General features: G+C 47.5%; 1 protein-coding gene across 2 annotated transcripts in view; it reads left to right on the forward strand.

The window, feature by feature from the left end:
- Positions 1–25,801, forward strand: part of BLTP1 (bridge-like lipid transfer protein family member 1) — a 118,787-nt gene that overhangs the window by 60,977 nt on the left and 32,009 nt on the right. For both annotated transcript variants that reach the window (XM_090288921.1, XM_090288922.1), the window contains exons 48-59: positions 1,077–1,127; positions 4,400–4,606; positions 5,907–6,145; positions 9,965–10,209; positions 10,858–10,963; positions 15,844–15,941; positions 16,663–16,848; positions 17,759–17,927; positions 19,317–19,528; positions 20,594–20,792; positions 23,399–23,458; positions 25,059–25,285. In XM_090288921.1, the coding sequence (XP_090145047.1) occupies positions 1,077–1,127; positions 4,400–4,606; positions 5,907–6,145; positions 9,965–10,209; positions 10,858–10,963; positions 15,844–15,941; positions 16,663–16,848; positions 17,759–17,927; positions 19,317–19,528; positions 20,594–20,792; positions 23,399–23,458; positions 25,059–25,285 (1,999 nt within the window). The remainder of the gene's footprint in view (positions 1–1,076; positions 1,128–4,399; positions 4,607–5,906; positions 6,146–9,964; positions 10,210–10,857; positions 10,964–15,843; positions 15,942–16,662; positions 16,849–17,758; positions 17,928–19,316; positions 19,529–20,593; positions 20,793–23,398; positions 23,459–25,058; positions 25,286–25,801) is intronic.

Below are 25,801 nucleotides of genomic sequence, written 5' to 3' on the forward strand. Positions count from 1 at the left end.
GACTTGGAGAACTGCTCTTAAGGTTATAACTAGTTATTGTTACTCTGATCCTAGAAAGCCTATCATGCCAGATGCCGAGTGGCTATGCTTCAGCATTATAAAAATTAAGTATTATTTGTAGCTTGCTTAGTTGCAGTCTGTTCATAATATTTTAAACACAGATAATGTGACAGCTGTCTGGGGGAACATTTCCTGAAGTGGGAGTGTAGGCCATGCTGGGGAGTTTGGACCTGTAACCTGAGAACCCAGGAGAACGTCTTTCACTGTAGCTGCCTGGAGGGTCCAGTCCGCATTTCTTAGGCGGTCTTTTGAAAGCCATGAGATTCTAGTAGTTGGGAGAGACGAGGCCTTTCCTGACCACTCACTGGGAGAGAGGGACTATTACGTGACAACTACAATTTTCAGCAGTACCTGCTGTGGGCCAGGAGCCTCACAGAGATTTTTTCCCAATCCTGTGACCTTCACAGAACGATACATTGAGATTCCCAAAGGCCGAAGGGTTTGCCTGAAATTCTCCGCGCTGTGCAGTAAGAAGGAGGACAGTCCCCAACCTGCTCTCCTGGCAGCTGGCTGTGTTGCCGCTGCTGACCGCGGGTACCATGGTTCCCAGTTCCCTGGCAACTGGGGACGGCACCCAGCCTCTTCGGGAGGAAAAGCGATTTCTGTAGCTGTCCCTTGCGCTGTGTCTGCCGAGTGTCCCCACTGTTAGCTCCTCAGCGAACAGCATTAGTAGTCTCTGAGCTTCCAAAACAGGTTTTTAACAGTAGTGTGCTTCTACAGAAATAACCCAGGAAAGATCCCTGAACTTTCATGTTTGAAAAACAGAAGTTATTACTCACTGCAAGATTCTAGTGGTGTTAAGTGTTTCTGGATTTGTCCTCAGGCTCTTTATTTCCAGCTCTAATTGAAAGGAAACAATTAAAAAATTAGTTTAAAAGGTTCTTTGAAGGAAAATGTTAAAAGTGGGAAATAAGAAAAACTTTCCAGAGGACGGGTCACATTGTAACTGACTTTTGCCTGAGTGCTTATCTGCATCCTTTCTGTTTTCCTGCTTGCCCTTCCCTCTTCTCCCGCAGACTGGAGGATTTCCCCACGTCGCCCACCAGCACAGCCAAACAGGAGTTTCTGTACGTCCCGCTCTCCTTTTCCTCGGGCTTTGTGGCTAACGTAGTGCTGGGCTGTTTCGGGGCTGACTGCATCTGCATGGCTGCGAATGGACGTAGTTAGCTGTTGTTTTGTAGTTTTAACACGGGCACTTTTGTAGATTAAAGCTTCCTGGTTTTCAAGGAGAACACGCAGGTAGGGGCTGCCTTTTTGGTAATTCGCTGCTTGTTTTGTTGTTGAAAAGATTGTAACTGTTGTTGTGTGTTGCTTGTGTGTGTGTTTTAGACAGGTTACTATGAAAGTTTATGTTGTCACATACCCTTGTTAAGGTTTGACGTGATAGTAGGAGCTAAAGTGTGTCACTTGGCCAAAGGTTTTTCACTAATTGCATAAAAGATTATTAAAACACTAACATTGAAAATATCTACACATCTCAACCTTATAATTCTGTTTTTTAACACGAGGAGCGTTTCCTGCTCTATTGACAGATTTTACCTGTGGCTTTTTCTGTATGTGCTTCTGCATTTTGTGTGCCTTGATCTGGCTCATATGTAGCTGACATTTTGTGGTGGTAAGCTATACTGAGTGCTACGTTTAAAAATACTCATCACGTGAGTCTTACCACCAGGACAAATTGATATGTTATTTCTTTGGACATTTTCTATAAAATATGAATACACTGAATAAATATATGAATCTGTATATCATGTTCCATGATGGTAAGATTATAGGAGTATAAAAGTACCGTATTTGGTGACATTCGTTTCAGTGCATGTTGATAACAGGCCATAGACAAAGTATCAGTTACCAGCCCTTTGCTGGGATTCGTGGGATCTGTATCATTTACCAGCCAGTTAGAAGTGCTGATAAAGAACAAGCGCACTGATATTAAATTAGAGAAGTGATTACTTCCTAGAAACCACTCTTCCTTATTACTGTCACCTTAATAGATATTGAAAACAACCTAATTCCACGTCAGTAGTCACAGTAGCTGAAGAAGGGTTACGCTTTCCCTTTTGTCACTGGGTTACCTGGATGTACAACAAGAATGACCAATAGCACTACATGATTTTAAAAGGGGGGCTTTTAAGTGCTACAGATGGCATTTCCAGCCTTTTTACTGCATGTTATGTCCTAGGCACCAGGGCAGGCTTAGGACATGTGACAGCAAACTCATGACAGGCGGTGCTTGCGCTTACTCGCTCCCAGGCCACCCCTCTCCTCTGGGGCTTCCCGCTGGGAACGTTAACGTGTGAGGCGCAGAGCCATGGGGGAAAGTCAGGGACTCGAGTCGCTGAGTCAGTAACCTGTCCTCATAGCCCTCAGGTGCAGTGTAGAGATCCAGGCAGAGCGGCAGTGAGGCAGGCGGCAGGGGTCTGTCTGCTCCCTCTCCCTGGATGCTCACGGGGTGGGCTGCAGGGCGCTGGAGACAGTGAGACCCCTAAGCAAACCCTCAGGTCATTCCCTCACCCCGTGGCCTCGGCCCCACTGCTGGGACTCAGGCAGAAGGACTGGGTGGGAATGTCCTTGCCTGGGGGACGCTGCGTCCCTGCCGCGAGGCTTGCCATGGCGTGGGTGGCGCTGGCGTGCTGCCAGGGGATTCTATGACCCGACTCCCCAGTCCCGTGCCACAGGCTTGCATGAGATGATGCTGGCCTCGTCTTCTCTTTGGAGGAGTTTTCCCCGTCCTTCCTGTGTAAAAGTCCTAGCACATGCAGCACGTGTTAGTGGAAGTGACGGCTCTCCTCCGAGGCCAAACTAAAGTTAGGGTTAGGTGACTCCTTCCGCAGCGTGTCGGGTGTTTAATTCCTCACCTGGGCCTCCTGACTTCTCCTTTGAGGAGAGCTACTTGGATGTCCTCGCAGTTTCCGGCTCAGTGTGATGACGGTGGGACCGCCAGGTCCTCTGGCGCCAGGCAGCACCACCCCCGTGGTCTGGGGGGCACTGCAGTGGAGACCACACGCAGCCCGAGTCCCCTGCAGCAGCGGGGCGGTCAGCCCCGCGGCCTCCCACCCTGGCTCCCGGCGCGTAACTGGGTCCTGTGTTAGGGATGCGCTTACGCAGTCCAAAGGGATAGTTCAGGAGGGCTCTGTAGGCCACACGGGGAGACAGCGAGACCGTGGTAACGAGACAGGCTGCTTTAGGGTACTTCGTTCTTGGTCTAGTCACTGGTAATCTCTGGGGAGTAGTGTTCCTTACAGAAGAAAGCAATTCAGAGCTCTAGTAGTGGATTTTACAAAATACCTCATTTCACCCTTTATACGTGGTCAAGACCTCTGACCCCTCCACCGTTAAGGCACCTCAAGGTTTATTCTAGTAGAAGTTCCATGTGATGGTCTGATTCTTTAGATCCTGGAGACAATAGGTAAATTCTCAGTGTGTCCTCTGCAGCCTAACGAGAGAGAAACATCTGTGAGCTGATGGGTTAATATGAAATGGCATTTCGTGTACTTTGCTAAATCTGTTATCTTCGAGTATCATTGGCCCGTCGGAAGGACAGCGTTCATGTCAGAAACGGGGCCTCGCCCGGGGCCGCTCATGGGCAGGAGCCTCCCCGTTGTGTCAGACTGCATCACGGCTTCTGCGCGTGGCCTCTCCCAGCCGTCTGCGCAAGCCCGCACGGCCGTGGGGAGCTGTTCTGCGGCTGTCCTCCTGCCCAGCCGTCTCCCAAAGATCAGGGAGCACTCCTCATGCTCAGGGCGCTGTCCTGGCGCTGGGAAGAGGGGCCATAGCAGCTCTTACCGGAGCTGTAGTCACGCGTCATGGCCGGTCACTCCCTGAGAATAGAAAGCCCCGGTAACGTCTTCCTTCCTGTTAGTCCCTCAGTGTCTCAGCATCTTAGCTGGCGATGGCTTTCTTTGACTAGATTTGGAGAAGTGTGCTGAGTATTTTTATCTTTAAAAATGTTCAGTGCCTTGGTTTTCTTAGTGGTCGTACAGATCCCGAAAGTAAGTTAGAGGAGAAGAGCCGAGTTCTGAATGAGGCAAACATGTGGCAATGGAATTTTGTGTGTTACGTGTATGTAACGTGTGAGTGTTCACACATTTACTTAAATGTGATCACAGGCCTTTATTAAAATAGAGTGCTTAGTGTGTCCAGGAAACACTGTGAGATAAATGAATTTCATTATTTTTTAAATACTTATTTCTTCAGAATATGATTTAAACACATGGAAAATGGGAAGTGGTTTAGTTGAGTGAATAACCTGGAAGCATTGGTCTTGCTGTCTGAGCTGCTTTCTGCAGAGGCTGCCTCTGTTGGGCTCTGCGGTAACAGCCTCCTCCTCTGTGCCCAGGACCGTGGTGAAGTGCAGCATCGCCAAGTCCCAGGCCCTCTACAGCGCCCAGCGGGGGCTGCGGACGAACAACGCCGCCGTGTTCAAGGTCGGCGCCATCAGCATCAACATCCCGCAGCACCCCGCCACGCTGCACAGCATGATGGTGCGCAGCTCCCACCAGCTGTCCAAGCAGATCTCCGACCTCATCCGGCAGCCGTCTGCAGCGTAAGCCGGCCCGCCGGGCCTGTCGCGCGCTCTAGACTACAGGTGGCCCTTCGCCGCGGGAATGAGAGTTTGGAGGAAGACAGGGTTTCATCTGTGTGCTGACCATGGTGGAAGCGGGGCGGGTGGGGAGTAGGCCGACGTGATCGTGGGTCCTGTTGGCTGTCACACGATGACACGTCACAGGTGCCCTTGTCACTGGGCCCCATTGTGCGGGCGTCCTGAGAGGGGCTAGCAATAACAGGCGACCGGCAGGCTTCTGGGCCGCAGCAGCCCTTGCTTGCTTTCAGCTCGTGGACATGTGCGACCCTGTAAGCATCAGAGAGTTTGGGGGCCATTCATGCCCCCGGTGTGGTTTTGTGCTGTCTTTTCCGTGACGGCAGGAGAGGGTACTGCCAGTGAACACTTCCCAGGTCAGGGATTTGGACCTGCCATGTGCAGCTTTCTTCCCCGGGTCTGCAACCCGTGTTCGTGGGTCTGCGTCACTGGCTTACTGCTCCCTGAAGCTGTAGCTGATGAAAAAGAAAAATGTGATTTGCTTGTCTTTCCTTTCTCTGAGCCTATAAGGTACAAAAAAACAAAAATGGTGTGTCTTTTGATGGTGTCCTCAAGCAGTGAGTTTTCCAGTTCTATCTAGATCTTGAATTCTAAGTAATATTAATTTGTGTCTGAAGTTGCCTAAGTAGCAACAGTTTGAATGTTTCTCCTGCCAGTGGAGTCCAGAATGTGTTTAGAATACTCTAAGCAGTTTCCCCTTCCTGTGATGTACTGCCCAGGGAGCGTAGCAGTTAAAAAACTGAGGTTCTCTGGAGTCTGAGTGACTGAGTTCAGTTCCTGGTCCCACCACTTGCTGGCTGTGCTGCCTCGTTTGCCAAGTGGAGATACTAGTGTCTACGCAGAGGGTTTTGTGAGCAGAATGAACCCGTGACACAAAGCACACGCAGCGCTGCGAGCGGTCCCTGGCCCGTGTCAGCGCTCAGTCCTCGTGGGTGTTAGCAGCGGTGGCGGCGTCACCAGTCGTGGCCGCAGCAGCGGGGGCGTCACGCTGAGGCGTGCGGTTCGGAGTCAGACCCGAGTGTGACGCCCCCTGCACCCCGGCGGACGGCAGGAGAGGCTGGGCGTCAGGGCCCTGCAGCTTCTCCTGCTGTCACTGCTCCTCGTGCGCCGCTCTGGGTCGTCGTTTCCCGGGGGCCCTTCCCGGAGGATGACCCGGTATTGGGAGGAAAGCATCTGTTTACAGTGTGTTTTTCACTGAGAACTCCAGTAACGTTCTGTTTCTTTTTGCTTATTTTTTACTTTGTAGCCCCCAGCCAGTAAAAGAAGATATCGCAACCCCCCTGCCTTCTGAAAAAACCCCGACGAGTGTTAATCAGACCCCCATTGAAACCAACGAGTTCCCTCAGCTGCCGGAAGGCCTGGAGAAGAAGCCGCTGGTCCTGAAGTTCAGCACCGTGCTGGACGGCGTGGCCATCGGCGCCGCGCTGCTGCCCTCGCTGCGGGCCGAGTACAAGATGGGCAGGATGCGCAGCCACGGCATGACAGGTAGCGTCCGGCCGCGTGACTAGCGGCTGTTAGATGAGAGCTACATCTGGTGTGTAGGCGTCGTAGGGGCACTTAAATCGTTTTAATCAGGACACTTGAATTGCGTTAATGATGCTCCTCAGTCAAGTGAAAATCATCGGCCCGCCTCCCTTAATGCCGCCCTAGACCCACCGTGCCTGCGCAGCCTCGGGCGCTTCTCCGGCTTCAGGTTAGGTTACATGATGGTCCCCGCCCGTCCGTTCCTGCTGCTTGAATGGCTGCTTTTAGCTCAGAGTAGAGGTAATTTGACGTCTTCAAAGGAGCTGCTTCTCTAAGGGTTTGGGATCCTCACATATCCTGTCGAAAAGTTCTTTACTGTTGTATTTCTATCCTGAAACATATCATATAATACCAGTGTAAATTATATAGACAGTTTAAAGAATAATGAAGAACTCTGAACTTACCAATCTGTTACACACTAAAAATTAGAAAATATCAGTACTTTGACGTGTTCTTCAAGAGGTATCACGATTACCAGGTAATGCTCCCCGTGATGGCCTGGGGGACAACCACCATCGTGAACTTCCTGCCCCCATCCCGTTGCTTTCCTGTATGGTCTTATCGCACATGCGTGCACTCGTAAGTGACTGAAACTTTACTGGGGCCTGTTTTGAATTCTGTTTACGTGTGGAATCCTATTAACGTATTTTTTAACTTGGAATATTTTTGCTGTACTTTTTTTCAGGTGCATCTATTCATGTATCTGATGTTCATTATGCTCATCCATTTTCCACTGAAATGTGGTAGTTATGTGGTAGTTCATGAAGTGATTACATCACAGGGTACTTAGCCAACCTGCCGTTGATGGACCTTTGGCCCATTTCATGGTTTTGCTGTCCCAGTCACTCTCATGTCCCTGTCCTGGTGCACAGCCTCTCAGGGGTGTGGGTGAGACTGGGGTCAGCGCATCCCGGCCGTCACAGGGGGCGCAGGCGAGGCGGTGCCCCCTCCGCTGCACACCCGCACCGGGCCCCTGCGCTGCTGCCTGCCTCGCAGCTGTGGCCTGGCCTTGCGCCGTGGGCTTGGCTTTGCTGAACTTGCTCAGGAAACTGGGTTTTTACATACGATTTCTACGGGAAACTCCTGTTAATGGTTCTGGTTTGTCTGTTGCCCATTTTTCAATTGAGTCATTTGTACTTTTCTTGGTTCACAGGAATTCTTTATATGTTTTGTATATTAAACCTTTGATATTATGTGTTTAACGTATAATACCACCCAGTCGGAGGCTTATCACTTCACTTTGTGTTGTCTTTTGATCAACAGATACTAATTTTTTTTTTAACAGATACTAATTTTAATGTAGTTGAATTTATCATTATTTTCCTCTGTCATGTGTATTTTTATGTCTTAAATGCTTGTCTTCCCAGAATCATGAAAATATCCTTCTATATTTCCTGTTTAATGTTTTGAAGTGTTACTTTTTGTATTCTTTCATCAATATGGAATTTTTTTTAATGTGGTGTGCGGGAAGTGATCCGCATGGCCAGTGGCCTCAGTGTCACGGGTGGGCTGACCTGGCTTCTGTTCAGTGGCGCCTGGTGCAGCTCTGTCACCTGTGAGTGGCCATGTGGGGCCCAGCCCAGGGCTCTCAGCGCTGCACCATCGGCCTTTTTGCACGCTGTCGGTTTGCTCCCTGACTTCCCCTTTTGTAGGGATTCTGCTGGCTGTGTTTTGTTCCTTCTCCGTCACACACATTTTAGAGTCAGGTTGTCAAGTTCCCTAAAAAACAGTCTGTTTGGCTTGTTACAGGGACTTAGGTCATCAGGGTTACTGGGGAAGCTGGCAACACTGATACTGAGACCGGATAACAACACTTAACCCTCCTATTCCTGAATATACCTGCTTCTCTTTTAGGTTTTCTTTATTGTTTCTCCACAAAGCTAACCATTGTTGTACTTAAGGGTTTTGTGTGTCTTTTGCAAGATTATTGATTTACTTAGATACATAGTTATCTGATGTTGTGGGAATATATAATAAATAATGTAAGGTCGGTGCAAAAATAATGTCCGATTTCGAGGTCTATTTTAAAAATGAAAAAGCCCATGATTATGAAAATATTTATTCATGAACATAACCTCCTTTGCTTTCTAGAACCTCATTCCATCTGTCAACCAGCCTATAAAGGCCACACTTATAAAATTCTTTAGGTTTTGAAGCAAAGTATGAATCCAACTCATTTGCAACCTCTTCTCTTGATGCCAACCTGAGACCATCAGAATGGCTCTGTGGTCCCTGAAACAAGGGACAGTCAGAAGGAGCAAGGTCAGGAGAATATGGAGGGTGAAGCAGTATTTCCCAACCAAGCTCTTTCAGGAATTTTTGGTGACTCGAGCTGTGTGAGGATGAGCGTTATCGTGATGGAAGACGACACCCTTTCTGTTGACTAAGGAGGGTCGCTTTTGGTTCAGATCTGCTTTCAGAGGACAAAGTTGTTCACAGGAAAGATTAGCGGTAATTGTTTGATTGTTGTCCAACAGTTCGTAATGGACAGTTCCTTCCATCTCCCACCACACACTCAACATGACTTTCTTTGGATGAAGGCCTCCTCTTGGCTGTTGAACTCTCCTTCCTCCTCAACTGATCCACGATCGGTGGCGTGTAACGTGATGGTGAAGGACCCACTTCTCAGCACCTGTAGCAAGCTGACCTAAAAATGGTGCCTGAAGGTGTCGCAAAGGCAATGATTCACAATAAGCAACACGCTGTTGCAGATTCTCTGGAGACAGTTCATGTGGGACCCGTTTTCCAACTACTGACACCTTCCCGATCCTTTTCAGCTGGCGCAGCACGGTCCTGCGGGTTCCCCAGAGGTAACGGTGGGGTTTTCTGTGACAGCGGCTTCCAACGCTTAGGAATCAAGGTTTTCTGGATGACCCTCTTTTGGCTTGTTTTTCCAACTGAAACCCCCACTTCGGAAACGGGAAAACCACGTCCTGCCACTTCTTTCAGTCCCTGCATCGTCCCCGTAAGCGCTCTGAATAGACTTTGCTGCTGTCCTCGCATGGGCACCTTCATGAAGCTCATAGAGGAAAACAGTTCTAATGTGGTCTTTAGTTGGGACGAACATGGGTGCAAATATTGCGGACAATTACGAACAATACTTTAATAAGCTGAAAAAATAAGGTATAAAGTCACTGTGACATCAAAAAATTATAAGAAGAGGCACAAATTTAATAAATACTACCTAAAACTTTCTTTTAAAAAAGTCGGACACTCCTTTTGCACCAACCATATTTATATGGCTGTCTGTGTAGGCACAGGAGTCTGTAGTGATGCTTGAGTGGGGAGGACTGGTCATGTCCAGAACACTGTCGGTGGGGAGCTTTGGTTGCTTGGGAGGAGCGTGTGCCCATTACACTGTATGTGTGACAGCGATCAGTCTTGACTTTAATAAGGCGTCTGCTACTAGTTACTGCATTGTTGCTGTACGTATTTGTTACAGCTCTTCTGTAATAAGGATAGTCCCTCTCCTTTCTATCTTCTATGAAATGAAGGACATTTGTAAGTGCTTCTCTAGCACCTCACACCATGTTGGGCACCTAGCAGGCTTCATAAATGATTCTTTGAGGCTTAATAATACTTACTGACTCTTTATAGCAACCACACATATTTCTAAAGCTAGGAAAGATAAGAAAATTTAAAATATCCCTTCCAGATCTTTCGACATAGGTTTTGGGACATGCATACATTTTTCTTAGATGCCACTTTTGAACACAATGAGGAATGAAGGGTGAATGGGCACCTGAACGAAGAAGCAACAGCTCTTCTCCTTTCTTACAGGCGCACAGACCAGGTTTACATTTGAGCTGCCAAATCACAGATTGCGTTTCACCTCCAAAGTTTCTGCCACAGACATGTCGACCATCCCTCCATCTGCCAGCCTTACCCTGCCCCCCGTGACGATGTCCGGGAAGTACGTAATGGAAGAGCATGACAGCTACTCAGACCAGGCGTGGAGTCTGGACGAGCTGCCTGCCAAGCAGGGCTACTATTTGCAGGGGAACTACCTCCGCTGTGTGGCGGAAGTGAGTGTCCTTTTCAGTTTCCTTACTCTTTGCAATTAGACGTCTCCAGGCTTTAGGCGTACCGAAATATGTAGTGATCCCCACTTCTAGGCAAATTATTAAATCATTTATTCCTCCAGAATTCTGTACCTAATCTGGTGCGTGTCTGTCTGCACACGCACATATGTCTCTCTCCCTGTATGTTTATTGAAACATATCTGATTTCATGTTTTAATTCATTATTTCTTACATTGGGTTTCACGTCTACCTCTGCAATATTTTCACAGTTCATTCTATTATGATGATACTTACTCATCATTCTAATAATACAGCAGTGGGTCATTAAAAATAAATATTACTCTAGACAAAATTCTGATTTTGAAAATAGGTTATGTAATTAAAGTATAATTTTCATTCATCTTCAAATGATTTCTTGTACCTTATTGGCCATTGTTGTTATTATTTTTTTTTTAATTGGGGGAATGGCCCATAATAGGTCAGTAAAGTATTGGGGAATCCGAATATTTTTAACCTTTTTTCAGAGTAGTGATTTCCCATAGTATGTAGATAACTATTTGCCTACAGAGTGGGATTACTTATGTGAACAAAAGATGTCCCTGAAACTAGTCAGCTGGTCGTGTTAACCCGATACTGGATCTTATTTGACAGGTTGGCTCCTTCGAACATAACCTCACAACGGATCTTCTGAACCACCTGGTGTTTGTGCAGAAAGTGTTCATGAAGGAAGTGAACGAAGTGATACAGAAAGTCTCTGGTGAGCAGGCTGGAGCCAGCGGTCCAGGGCACAGAGCAGCGGTCTGTGCTCCCCGTGGGCTGCAGGGGGACCCGGGGTCTGCGGGGTGAGCCCTGAGCCTGCCATGGGGCCCCGCTTGTAGAGTGGCTTCCTACAAACAAGGTGTGCCTTTCCTGGCTCTCCCTCCTGCACGTCCCCTTGCTGCTTATGTTTGTCATGTGTGATACGGGCATTTGTGATTTATAAACTTCACAGAGCTCCTTTATGTTTGCCTTTGGAGTGAGAGCGAGACAGACAGACAGCTTAGTGTATGTCTGTTAACCAAACTGAGCCTACTCATTTGGGAACAAAGCTTAGATCAGTATTAAGATCACAACCTTAATCTGTGCCCATTGGGGGCTGTGTGCTGGCCACATGGTAAATTCTTTTCAATGGCCCTTATATTTTTGCGGTTTCTCAAGAGTAGATTACAGTTGAGCTTTTTAATCAGTTTTACATCTTAACAGGAAATATATGTTTGATTTATTAAATGTTTAATTGGCTTTTAATTCATAAAATTAAGTTTTAAGAGGAATTCGGGTAGAAAACAAGTTGATTCTGTACAACAATTGTTGAGGCTGAATATTACCAGTATCAATATAATCATATCAAAATAAGAGTTGAGCCATATCTATAATTTTAGTTTATAATGAGGTAAAAAAACTGTAGAGTTAATGTGACTAATATAATTGTGTCTCTGGTATTTCTATAAGCTAAAATGATTATGTAATACATTTTGTAAGATGTGGAGCATTTGCTTTTAAGTGCTAAAAAAATTTTTTTCTGACACTAGATAAAAAATACTCAAGGTAGTGATAGCTCAGCACAAAACAAATAGGATTTTACAGATAGATTTTTTTTTGAAGTAAAATTGACATGTTGCGTCAACAGCAGCAACAACGGCCATCTGCCTTCACCTGTAACAAGTGTGGCAGGGATTGTCACTCCCGAGTCGGACTGCACAGCCATTCTCGGTGGTGCAGATAGACTCTCAAGAAGCTACGCCATCGTCTCTCGAGACGGACGGCTGCCGACGACGACGACGAAAATTGACATATAACATTAGATTAGTTTCAGGAGTATGACATCATAATGTGATATTTGTATACACTGTGAAGTGATCACCATAATCAACCTAGTTACCATCCGTCACCCTGCAAAGTCACGCTCTTTTTTTCTTGTGATGGGAACTTTGAAGATTGACTCTCCTGGCGACCTTCAGACATGCAGTTCAGTGTCATTGACTGTAGTCACCATGCTGTGCATGGCACGCCGACCTGGTTGTTTTCTATCTGGAGGTCTGTCTGTGCCTTTTGCCCAGCCCTCAGCCGGCTTCCCCTCTAGTTACCACCCACCTGTTTTCTGTATCTCTGAGTTGTGATTCTTAGATTCCACGTCTAAGTGAGGTCATGTGGGTTTGTCTTTCTCTGTTTGACACATTTCACTGAGCCTAGTGCCCTCAGGGCCTGTCCGTGTTGGTACAAGTGCAAGGGTTCTTTTTCACAGCCAAGTACTGTCCGTGTGTGTGTGTGTGCGTGTGCGTGTGCGTATCCCATCTCTTTAGCCATCATCTGTCGGTGGACACAGCTAGTCTCCATATTTTGGCTGTTGTAAATAATGCTGCAGTTAACATAGGGGCGCACATATGTTTTGAATTAGTGTTCTCCTTTTCTTCGGGTAATGAGACTGTACTTTTCAGAGTGGCTTTAGGTTCACAGCAAAATGGAGGCCAAGGCGCGGAGATTTCTCAAATAGCCACCGTCCCCGGTCATGGTCCCTTGGTTACAAGTGACGAGCTTCCTTCGGCACACCACGTGTTTGCTGAGAGTGAGGGAGGGATGGCAGGGTCTGAGGGGAATTGTGAAGACTTGCAGGAGTAGTTGTGAGGAGTGTGTCAGGGAAATGACAGAAGACGCAGTGCTGGGTCACCAAGCAGCGTAGGTGCCTAACCGTGTTCAGCATAATACTACCTGAGTGTCTGCTAAGGTGTGTTTGCTGGGGTCTGGGGCTGTACAGTCCCTGCCCTTAGGGACTCGGTCTAATTGGAGCCATAGATGTGCGCACAGATGACAGAGCAGAGGTGTGTATTTTATGGCACATGTCACGGAGGGAGAAATGACAACATTCTGGCTCTGGTTCAGCAGAAGGGTTTGAATGGATTAGTGCTGGTGAAGAACTTAGAAGAGCCTTTGGCGCATAGCAAGCGCCCCAGGGTTAACACACTCTCCCAGGGCACGAGGGTCAGCGCCAGGGCCAGGGTCAGTGGGGCCGGCGGAAGAGCGGAATGTGAGTGTGGCCAGAGGCGTTTTAGGAGAGCAGGTTAGGGACAGTGATGTAAGAGGGATGTGGCTTAGGATTCAAGTGGCGAAAAGCCGAGAGAGTAATGTTTCAGGGTTTTAGAAGCAGCTCTGGAAAGTAAGCCAACCACCATCAACGAGGTCCAAGCAGTGCGTGAGTCCGAGCCTTCCAGATGGTGGGGCAGCAGGAAGAGGCCTGTTTTTAAAAACTTAATCTTTATTATATTTTTCCACTGTCATTTAGTCCCCTTACAGCCCCTCCCCCACAGTCAGCACCCTGCTGTCCGTGGCCATGAGCCCTGTTTCCTTTCTGCTCAGTCCCGGCACACCCCCTCACCACTACTCCCCCAAGCTGTCATCTGCTCTCCATCTATGAGTCTGTCCTCGTTGTCCTTGTTAGTTCAGTTTGTTCATTGGATTCCATGTATGAGTGAGATCACACGGTATTTGTCTCCCTCTGACTGGCTTATGTCACTCAGCATAATGTTCTCCAGGCCCATCCACACTGTCGCAAAGGGTAACATTTTGTTCTCCTTTATTGCCGAGCGTGTCCCACTGTGGCAGTGTCCCACGGTCGGCTTGTTCGAATGGGGCCAGGCAGCTAGAGGAATGGAGAGGTTCTCCGGACAGCGAAGGCGCGCAGACAGAACGTAGAGGCGATGGGAATGAGTGGGGAGGCGACGGCTGGAAGAAAACACAGTTCTCTGTCCGGGGCAGGGTTCGGTTCGTCCGTGATGAGGCTTGGGTAGGAGAGGTGATGGTGGATTTGAAAAAGAAGGCGGAGCGAGGGAGCACCTAATTACAAGTGGGCAGAAGAGGCGACCGGCGTGCGGTGTGTAGAACGCGTAGGAGAGCCTGTGAGGGAAAGTGCCGGCTAAGGGCAGGGACTGACCCACCCACACAGGCACCGGCGTGAATGTCCTCTTCCTACGCACAGACGCGCTGCTGCGTTCCCGTGTTACTGGCCCACGGGCCTTGGATACCTTGTTCCCTGTCTCCATCCATCTTTCTTTCTGTGTTTATTCAAAATACATACACCTTTTTCTACCCTGGCTGGTTTGGCTCAGTGGATTGAGCGTCGGCCTGCGAGCTAAGTGTCGCTGGTTCGATCTTCCAGTCAGGGCACATCAGAGAAGGAAAACTCTGACTCCAGAAAACCTCCGCTGCCTTGCGGCATACCTCTTCAGGGGAAAGGCTAAGGGAGTAAACCCCGACAGAAAATCCGGAGCCGGAGTCCCTAAGGCGGTTTGACGTTGTAGTCAACACCAGCAACTCCTGCGGCGCACCTGAAGCCAAGCTGTATTGACTCCGTCTTTCCCTTGGACCCTTCAGCTGCGAAGAGAGGGGGGGTCGGCTGCATGGGCAACAGCAGACCCTCCATATCACCCCGCCCAGGCTCTGTAGCTTCAGCTTCACTGGAGAGGACACTCCAGCGTCATCGCAAGATGTCGATTCAACACGGGAGGAGACAGATACCGTGTCACTCCCGAGTCGGACTGCACAGCCATTCTCGGCGGTGCAGATAGACTCTTAAGAAGCTACACCATCGTCTCTCGAGACGGACGGCTGCTGACGGACACCTTTTTCTCCCCTCCCTTGGGTCATGCGTGTGCCCTGGTCTGCCTTTTCTCTGTCTTGCCTGGATGTACCTCCTGCCTGTCTCTTCCTCTTTCTGCGCCGTTCCTCCTCTTTTTCCTTTTCTGTTCTGGGAGAATACTAATGTACCTTTTTTATCATAGTACTAATTGGATAGATTTTGACCTCTAGCTTAAATTTTGAAGTCCCACAAAAGGTTAAGTTTCTCTCTCAAGCAACTAAAATCCGCCTTTTTACCTGTTTGGGTCTTTTGATGCACCTGTGGTCCCCAGTAGGAAAAGACTTCCATCCCACGCATGTTCTCTCTGTGCTGATGCTGAACTCCACAGGCCAACAGAAAGGTGAAAGGTGGGTCATTTTAAGATAGAATGTTTGAAAAATCAGCATGCAGAGAAGTTCATGAAGGAAAGGAGAAATAGACACAGAAGTTACATATGAAAATATCAGAACATGATTCCCCAAACGCCTCATGGCCTGGGCAGGAAGCGGTCTGTTGACAGGAACTTAACCCCCAGGGTCCTGCTTTCAAAAACTGTACAGAACAATCCTTTGCTGTCACACTCTTTATTGTTAATGTGTGTCACCTTATTTTTTATTTCTTCACCTTTCTTTTTTCCTTGTTCTTTCCTTTGTAGCACATGTAAATATAAACAACAAAATTCACATTTTTGATTGAAGAAATTGGTCTAGCTTACGTTTTTTTGCTTCACATATATTTTCTGAGATGTATAGTCACGTTTGGTTTCATTATATGGGTCATGTTTTAATCTAGTCCTTATAAAATGTTCTGACGTGTGTGTGTGTGCAGCGCCTTCCCTGTCGTACACACGTCTGCCTCTGACTGGACCCTGTGCAGAGACTGGATTAATGATCGCTGGAATGGAAATACCTGTTCTATGCACAATACAGTAATTTTCCTTTTAAAGAGATGACTCCCAACCCTCGATGATGTGACCTCTTATCTTCCAGGAGGGGAGCAGCCGATCCCTCTCTGGAACGAGCATGATGGCACAGCGGACGGGGACAAGCCCAAGATCCTCCTCTATTCCCTCAACCTGCAGTTCAAGGTGACACATGAAGAGGGCGCTGCTCTGGGAGCTTCTTTCTAATGAGCCAGCGCGTGCTTGTTATGGAGAACTCACGCAATACTGAAACGTGCCAGATAGAAAGTAGAAGTGACGTTTAGCCACGCAAAGAGCTTTGGCAGTTGTTTGAATAGCCTTTAGGACCTTTTTCTTTTGGTGTTTCTCAGGATGCATATAGTCCTGCATTTTAAAACACCTTGGACGCCTTTCCATGCAGAACAGTCAGATCAGCCTTATCTTCTTGAACAGCTGTACTGTACATATGGTTGTAACAATCTACTCCCTTCTGATGAGCATTTTATTTTTTAAGATAATTTCTTTTATAAAATTACTCAGCAGGAAATATTTTGTTCATTTGTCCAATTAACATTAATACCTTAATAGGAAACCTTCATATTTCTAATATTCAAGACATGAGTGGTCTTAAAAATAAAAATTTTTCTAACTAGTTATTTAATTGTAACGTACTTAACCCATGAACGATCTAGATTTTAAATACAAAATACTGAAATCAAATTTAGTAACTAAAAATCCCCTACTAATGATCAAAGCATGTTGGCAGTTTTATGAGTTCATTACGCATGCTACACAGGCTTTAAAACATTCTGTTTTATTTACCACATATTGAAAGCTTTCATTTGAGTGGGTGGGCGTTGTTGGCTTAAGGGTCTTTTTTCCTTCTAACACATACTTACTCTGCTAGGGGATTCAAGTAACAGCCACCACTCCATCAATGAGAGCCGTGAGGTTCGAAACCGGGCTGATTGAACTGGAACTTTCGAACCGACTTCAAACCAAAGCCTCACCGGGAAGCAGCAGCTACCTGAAACTGTTTGGCAAATGCCAGGTGGATCTGAATCTGGCACTGGGACAAATCGTTAAACATCAGGTGAGCGCAGAGTGACTCGACATGACCTGTGGCGTTTAAATTTTGCACATCAACTAGTTTAAGTATTACTATATTTATGAAAATACTTAGTTTAAGCTAAAATTTCTGATTGTAAATTGTATGGCAGTTTATTTATGGAGGCCTTTACAATTTTACCTTGGTATTTCATTGAGTACTTTGGTGGTATATTGTTATAGTTTAGTGTAGTGCAATCACGTGAAACTTAATCCAGTATCTTCATAAATATTTGCTTATTTTCTCTTTATTTTGTTAAACATTATTCTTATTTCAGTGCTTTGTGTCAGCACTGGTGAGTTCTTCAAATGTTAATAAATTTCTTAGCTACGCTATAATATTGGCAAGTTTTGCATACCATAATGATAAACATGTAAGTATATATATGGACTCTATTTTATAAAAATTAATATTCACAACTCATGGGGGTTTTGTTTTTATTTTGCTAAAAATTATGTAGATTTTAATCTTTTCCCTTCTGTAATTTGAGGAACTGATTAAATGAGTATTAGTCATAGTTTCAAAATTGAATGCATGTATTAAAGAATATATGGCGGGAATAAATGAACCAAAATTTTTTGTCAATTCTAGAAGAACAGTAATTTGTTCAAATAAAAATATTTTGAGCGGAGCAAGGATCTTTAATACATTGCCATTCAGAATATGGACCACATCCTAGATTATGTATGAACTTGATGTTTGACTTTATAGTTACTTCTTAAATACCCATTTATATTGTATATTAATCTCAGGTGTTTATGGTATAGAATATAAGGTATATATCATTGATGAATGAAATTTGGGGGAAATGTCCTATAGTTTTGATGCACAAAACCATTCATTTCTTTCATTACAACATTTTTCATTATTTGATTTTATTGAACCTTTGATTTAGGTTTATGAGGAAGCTGGTTCTGATTTTCACCAAGTTGCCTACTTTAAAACGAGAATCGGACTAAGAAATGCCCTGCGAGAAGAAATCAGTGGCCCCTCAGACAGGGAGGCCGTGCTCATTACCCTGAACAGGCCAGTTGTGTACGCGCAGCCTGTGGCCTTCGACAGAGGTGAGGCGGGTCAGGAAGGCTCTGGCGGGGGGCAGAGCTGTTGCCGTGAAAGTCCCCTGCCGTTCCCCAGGGAGACGCGTGAGGAGAGAGCTCACTGTGCCCCAAAGCTGAACCGCGGGCGCCCTACGAGCCTCTTGCTTATTCCGTTCAGTTTTTAAAGTCATTTCACTTTCTAAAATTATTTGCTGAGATTTGTGGTCTGGCTGACTGATGCACCCGTCTGATGGGCATCATCTTTACCCGCTTGTTCTCTGCCATTCATTGTGCGCTGCCCAGAAGCGGAGTCTGAAGCGTCTTGCTCAGTTCCGTGGAGGAGCTCAGCAGACTCGGAGCCGAGAGAGATTCGTGCTCTGGGCCGTCTTCAGGTTCGACCTGAAGTTCACAGTTCACTGGGGAGGCAGGAGACGAATGCTTCTCATCTGCCTTTGTGTCCGTGGCCCGGAGCGGCCCCTGGCACGCGTAACGAGAATTAAACCAGAGTTTACCACGCGAGAGAGAACACGAATGAGGGTATATGAGCACGGAGGTCTAAGGAAATACAACCGCAGCTTTTATAAAAGAAAATAATAGGAACTAAGTCTGAACAGAGAGAGCCTCATTAATGCATCCTGGGCAAATATTTCGGAACCGTGCTTCAGAAGTAACAACCAACCATTTAGGAAGCCGTTGAAGATTTCATTGGTGGGAGGTGTTGGCTGGTTGGGAAAGTGCCCTTTGGCAGTGTCATGGGTGACATTTCATTTTGCTGGATCCAGTGCCTCCTTTTTTCATCTCTCATCTCCCCGACCCCTCGCCAGCTTTCAACAACAACTTCAAGTACTTTCTGCTCCCGTGTCCCTGCCACACATGCGCTGTCCCTACTCGTCTGGCCCTCCTCCTTCACCTCCCCCTTAGGCTCCTCTCTGCACTACAATAAATAAAGGGTTTCCTTACCAGTCATTCCTGTTCCACACGCACATGTCTTTGCCCACTTCTCTAAATCCCGTCTTCTTCATGTGTGCGCCCAGGACTGTGTGCCCGTCCTGCAGGGGTCTTTAACGTCAGTGGCGGTCAGCTCTGCACGGCCGGGGACCACGGCGGCTCTTGTTTGTCTCCCGCCCCAGTGCCTGGGGCGTGACAGGCGGTTCACAGACGCTTGTGGGGTGAAGGGGAGAATGGACCTGGACTGCTTCTTCCTTCTGCCGTTTTGCAGTTGTCTGCCTTCTGCTGCTTTGCTTTTCACCTGTCTGGTTGACTGTATCCTCTTAGATTCTTTCCAAGTCTAATGCCCCAACTCCCGGGAGTAGTTTTCATTCATCAGTGGGGGTTTGCAGCTGCTGAGGCCGACTTGCTATAAGCCGTACAGTTTTGACTTAAGTCTTATTTCTGCCCTCCCTTAACCACCCGAAGCCGTGCTGTTCTGGCTGAACTATAAGGCCGCCTACGACAACTGGAACGAGCAGCGCATGGCTTTGCATAAGGACATCCACATGGCCACGAAGGAGGTGGTGGACATGCTGCCCGGGATCCAGCAGACCTCCGCGCAGGCCCTCGGGACGCTTTTCCTGCAGCTCACCGTCAACGACCTGGGGATCTGCCTGCCGATCACGACCGCCGCACAGGTGCGGGACTCGGCCTCTCCCGCAGCAGGGGCCAGGCCATTCCACTCCTCGTGTCTGGGTCTGTGAGTGTCACAGTGAGTTTGCTGGGAGAGCGGTTTACAATTTCAGTGGTGGAGACAGCAGGTAAGGAGGGACTCCTCCGGTGACCATTCGTTCAAACCTCCCGAGGCGCTTTCCTGGCGGCCCTGACTGCCTCCGAGCAGTATGACATCGACATCCATCCTGAGGTTCGTGCTTTAGGCCTTGACCAAAGAGCAGCTTGGTTTTCAGACTCTTTTTATTGTTCTTATGTTGAAGCCAAGAAGCCTTTGGCGTACACTTGTTAATAAAATAGAAACGAAAGAACACTTAACAGTACCGTTCAGTAGTGCTGAATAACCATCTAAAGTAGGGTAGGGAATTTCAACATGCTTTTAAGTGGTGATGGAACTTCCACGTTAGGTGTACACCTGGAGGAAGCAAGAATTTTCTCTTCATAATCTGGGACCACATCTCAGAAATAAATATCCGCACACACGTGTGCGTGAGACGGAAAAGGCTGTTAAATGTTAAACTCTGTTAGACCAAGAAGGTGCTCTCATAACAAGAACAGAGGCCTACATCTAACTGTTGTCATTTACCTTAAATAACCTGAAAGCAGTTACTGAATGAATTTATCCTTTAGTGTTTTGTGCAGAAGACGGTGTTAAGGAAAACTGGGTTGAGGATCGGCAGCGTGTGATACGTTTGGGTGTCGGGGGTTGAAGGGTCATTTTTTCATGGCCCGAGGGCAGGACAGTGAGGGTGGTGATGGGAGTGGGAACCAGCGCTGCCCACCCGCAAACAGAGGCTTGAGACAGGAAAGTAGATGATTACCCTTCTGCAAGTTTAGTTAAAAAACAACATACACAGAGAAGCATTTCACTTGAGCCATCTAATTGTTACAAGTAGGCATCTTTGGGAGCTGCTTTCTAGTGTAGCGTCTGGGCTTGGCCCCTCATGGATCTGTGCCCCGCGGACTCCTACAAGAATTTCCACATTTAAAGGGGCCGCCTCTGTCTCTCTCTTGTCTGATGTGTCTGGCAGTCGAACCACACTGGTGACCTCGACACGGGCTCTGCGCTGGTGCTGACCATCGAGAGCACCCTCATCACGGCCTGCTCCTCAGAGTCCCTGGTCAGCAAGGGGCACTTCAAAAACTTCTGCCTCCGCTTCGCCGACGGCTTTGAGACGTCGTGGGATGACTGGAAACCGGAAGTCCGCGGGGACCTCGTGATGAATGCCTGTGAGGGTCTTGTCTTTTCTGCATGTAGGGTCGAGTCTTTAAAAATTAAAACACAAGCAACACACAGCCTAATGCGTTTGTAAAAGCAAAGGGTGTTCAGATGTAGAAACACTTTGGGACTTTGTAAAGTGAGGGCTACTTCTATTTTAAAATGTCTGCAGTGATGGTAAGTAGGCCACTCTTATGCACAGTGTGGCCTTTGAAGGTTAGCTCCCTGCCTGATTTTTCCTGCAGCTGATTCACCGATGACCAGATAAAGCATCTGTTCTGTGGGGGCTTGACTGACAGAGTAAAAGGCAGCTCATTGTGTAACAGCGCAGCCGGGGGCAGGCGGCCGGCTGTGATTAGTGCCAGCGGGGACGGGTCCCCATGTGGCTGCTCAGTGCGCGGGGTGCAGCCATATGAATGCCTCTGACCCCATGGCGCCCGCCCGCAGCTGGGGGCACCTACAGCCCTGCTCCTCTGTGGTGTGCAAGGTGAAGGGTCATTTTATCTACTTTTGAATATTTTAAATACTATAGCAGGTTACAAAAGCATCATTACTCTTGATAATGAAGAAAAATTATATTTGAAAAATGAAAGATGGTGAGCTAACACGTTTCAGCCAGTCTTGTAAGCCAAAGTTAATACTTGATTACTTTTCAGAAGGCGGAAGAAAGTTTTCTTTATAGTTGTGGTTTTTTTAGTTTATGACTTTGTAGTTTTGATTAGTAGTAAGGAGACTTAGCTATAACTAACATGTAATAAAGAAAAAAAAAAAGTTGAGGCCCTGACCGGTGTGGTTCAGTGAGTAGGGTGTCACTCTGCAAAGCGAAAGGTCGCCGGTTTGATTCCTGGTCAGCACATGCCTGGGTTGTGGGTTCGGCCCCGGGTCGGGGTGCATACGAGAGGCTATTGATTGATGTTTCTCTCTCACGTCAATGTTTCCCTCCCTCCTTTTTCCTTCCCTTCCCCTCTCTCTAAAAATAAATAAGTAAATCTTCAAAAAAAAAAAAAAAGGTAAATATAGGGCAGAGAAATAAGTATAGAAAGAGTATGTCTTAGGATTTTTTTTCATAGATCTCTTAAAAATTCTGCCCTTAGGAAAAATATGGCCCAGTCAAATTTCCTCTCTAATGTTTGTTTGATTTTTTTTGAAATGCAGTAAAAATTAGAATAGCTAATTTAATGTTTAGAATGTAGGAAGAGTTCAAAGGACCATGTAAGCAGATAGTAAATCTTAGACCCTTTTCATTAACATGAGCTTGGAAAAACTACATAAGCCATTCGGTTCCTTTGGAAGGGTCCCGGCTCTCTATACACCTGGGTAGCGTTCGGTCACCAGAGCTTTGAAATTGTCATCCTGGAGTCAGAACAGCGGCTGGTCCCGCGCGGCATCCTGTCTGCCGCAGAGACCGCACGCCTCCTGGGAAGGGCCCCGCTGGTGCCCGCTCCTCGGCCAGGACTCGGAGCTGCTCCTGAAGCAGCTTCCTGGTCCTCGTTGACCCGCCCGGCTTGAGGCTATGAAGTCATGTGATCTTTCATCTTCTCTAAAAACTTAATACTAAAAGATTTTTTGACATTTAATGGAATTGGCAACTCCAAAAGTTTTTTTACTCTTTTGATACTTACTAGGTCTTCCTTTCACTTGGCCTCAATTATGTTACTCAAATTTTGAAAGGTTTTCTTTTCATGCTAGAAATCTTAGATTTGAGAGGGTAATCTAGGCTTCTTTTGCTCTGAATTGTAACCGTGACTATAAAGGTGAATTGGGTGATCTTTTACCCTGAAACGAGATCTAGTTCGTTCTTATTTTATAATTGTGTGTGAGACACAGGTACCACATGGTTCAAGAATATCAGTGAGGTTTTAAAGTCATTGGCACTATCTTAAAAGTAACCCCATAATAGAAATTGTCATTTAACAAGTAAGTCCTTTCTCCCCAAACAAGCTGTGGTTTTGGATACCAATTTAAGATACAGAGTGTATCACAAAAAGACATTTCATTTAAGATGTATGTAATGTCGGGTTTAGATTAAAATTTGATTTCTATTAAAGATTAGTGAGAAAGAGTTTCAATTCTATTAGACTTTACACTGTTTGAAAGTGGTTTCAAGGATGGTATGTCCTTTACTGCTTAAAATTGTTGATGCGATTCTTTTCTGAGGCTTCTGCTATCAGTTAAAGCTAAGTGGTAGTAAACGGTTCCGAGTGACAGTGAGGTGTGCTCTGGGGCTCGGCCCGCGCCTTCTGAGTCTGACGCCTGCCAGCCAGGTGTTTTTCCAGCGCCGTTCACCCCTGCTGGCACCCACGGTCACAGCCCCCGGACAACAGAATTTCAGAGTCAGCTGGGTGTCGCCACTCACGTAAGGAAATCGCAGGCAGAAGGGGAAGGTAGAAGTGCAGTTAAATTCCTAAAATTATAGAGCAATATTGTAGAGAGATGAAATACATAGATGTCACGAGTCACAGAAGGCAGCCCTTTCATTCTGCAGGTTAGAAACTAAAACCCAGAGAGCTAGTGCCCTGCTTATATTTAGGGAATGTTCTTTGAGTGAAAGATTGCATTACAATATTTGATCACCAGCGTCGTCTCATAGCGAACTGTTTTGGGGTCTTCTGTGCAGGCGTAGTTCCTGACGGCACCTACGAAGTGTGTTCCCGGACGACAGGACAGGCGGCGGCTGGTAGGTCCACGTCCGGCGTCCCTCCTGTTCCCTATGTCAGGGAGCACCCGGCCTTTGTGTGCGTCCTCTGCCCGGCAGTGGTGGTGAGGGGTCTTGAAACTGCTGGGGTGCCCCACATTTTAAAAACATTTATAATGATCATCAACATGTTTTATTTCACAATTAGAAATTAGTCTTCTTCTCAGCACAAGACACACTGCAAGTATTTAGGGAAAACGAAGATAAATAAGATATACTTTCTACTCTGTAAGTTTAAGTTTTAATAATGTAGTTAAGGCTCTGCAGCATGAACTGTAATATGTGATAAGTACAATTAAAGTATAAAATTCCAATCGCTATTGACAGTATAGGAGGAAGAGAACATTTCCAAATTTGGAAGGATACTGGGATCAGAGAAGGCTTCATGGAAAAACAGGCAGTTAAACAGGAGCTTGAAAGGTGGATAACATGGTTTCTGAAGCAAAAACTGAGAGGTACAGGTTACAGAAAACTGCGGCAGAGTGTCATAGTCGTGACAGTGAAACGCAGTGTCTGGTAGTGTTGTCCAAACTGGCTGTGAAAATAAGATGGGGCAAGTCTGAAATCCCGAAGTAAGGACTTGGAACTTGATTGGTGAACAGCCAGAAAGCCATGAATCCTTCTGAGCAAGAAAGCAGGTGGTGACAGCGCCAAAGGGACACCCTGACAGCCAGGCAGGGGAAAGCCGGAGAAGTCCGCAGCTGTCTTGACTGAAGTGGCAGCACAGTGCAAGTGCTCATTGTTTTGCTTGGTATAAACTTAGAACACACCGGAGGGGGACACTTACTGAGGGGCCCCTGAGCACTGCGAGGGCGGGGGCTGGCTGGGGTCGGTAGCTCTCCTTCCCCTCTGCTGCTGTCCTCTCCTCACCGGGCCTGGCCTCAGGGCACGTCCTGAGTAGTGTCCCTGAGCCGCAAGGCTTCGGGCCCCCGCGATGGGACTGAAAAGGTAACGATGTGTCCAGAGTTCAGTTAGAAGGAAGGGTGAAGACTGAGGGGAACACACGGGTAGAGAGGGAGGCCCCACCAAAGTCTTTGTCGGACTCTTGTTTACAAGTGACAGCAAACCACTCAAACCAACCTAGCCAAAAGGGGGACCTTAGGAGGCCACTTGCAGACCACAGGTAAATATGGGACTGGCTGTTCTGGTGACGAGGAGGAGCCAGGTCAGTTCAGAGGCCCCCGGGAACAACTGAGCGAGCCCCCATGTCAGCAGGACTCCACAGCCCCCGTCTTCCTGTGTGGGGAGCTTGGCCTGCTCCTTGGGGACCTCTGGACAGCTGGTGGGAAACGAGGCTGCCAATAGTGCAGGAAGACTGGTCTCCAGTCCATGGCAGGGGTCTTGGATTCCCAGCACTGACCCTCACCCAGACTGATTGTTTAATGACTCTGGCTAATGACCGAGGCCGTGGCAGGAGGCACTCGGCCGAGGGACGGGACGAGAGAGCGAGGGAGCCCAGTCCCAGGAGCAGGTCTGCACCGAGGCGGCCGTGGGGCGCCCTGGGCAGCCGTGTTCCACGGGCCGTCACGTGTTTGCTCCCTGGAACGTAGGTTATTTAAGTGTCGCTTCTCTGTTCAAACAGAGAGCAGCAGCGCCGGCACCTGGACACTGAACGTGCTGTGGAAAATGTGTGGGATCGACGTGCACATGGACCCCAACATCGGCAAAAGGCTGAACGCGCTGGGCAACACCCTGACCACGTTGACCGGCGAGGAGGATGTGGACGACATCGCGGACCTGAACTCCGTGCACATCGGCGACCTGTCAGACGAGGACGAGGTGGACACCATGTCCCCGACCGTCCACACCGTATGTGGTCTCGCTGCTGGGCCGGGGGCGCTGCTAACCCAGCGTCGTGTGTTGTGATGTAGCTGCTCGCTGTGCAGGAAGGAAGGGGGTGCTGGTTTGTGTGTCCACATTTCATAGTGACGTTTCTAGTTCTAAAGTACCAGGGGGAACCCCAAAACCCAGAACTACCTTCTGGAGGGCAGGCCACTTGCAGGACAGGCTTCCACGCTGGGCGAGGGTCCTAGGGACCCCTCTGGGTCAGGGGAGCCGCTGGCGCGGAGTGAAGACTGTCTCACCGCGTTTGCCTGTTCCATGGCGGGGAACTTAGGAGCGCATCTGCCCCGCCACGCTGCGTGTTCCATGGTTTTTAACCAAAACCCGGCACGCCCTCCCGACTCACCCAGTCTCGCCCCAGCAACCCTTTTTCCCCTCCGGATGGTAAAAGTCCTCAACCTGAAACATTTTGCTGACGTGGAAGAAGTGAAACAAATAACGGAAGAAGCATAAAGGCATCAAAATCAATGAGTTCCAAAACTT

Source organism: Furipterus horrens, unplaced genomic scaffold (assembly GCF_987537825.1).
Source record: "Furipterus horrens unplaced genomic scaffold, mFurHor1.1.pri manual_scaffold_10, whole genome shotgun sequence".
NCBI lineage: Eukaryota > Metazoa > Chordata > Mammalia > Chiroptera > Furipteridae > Furipterus > Furipterus horrens.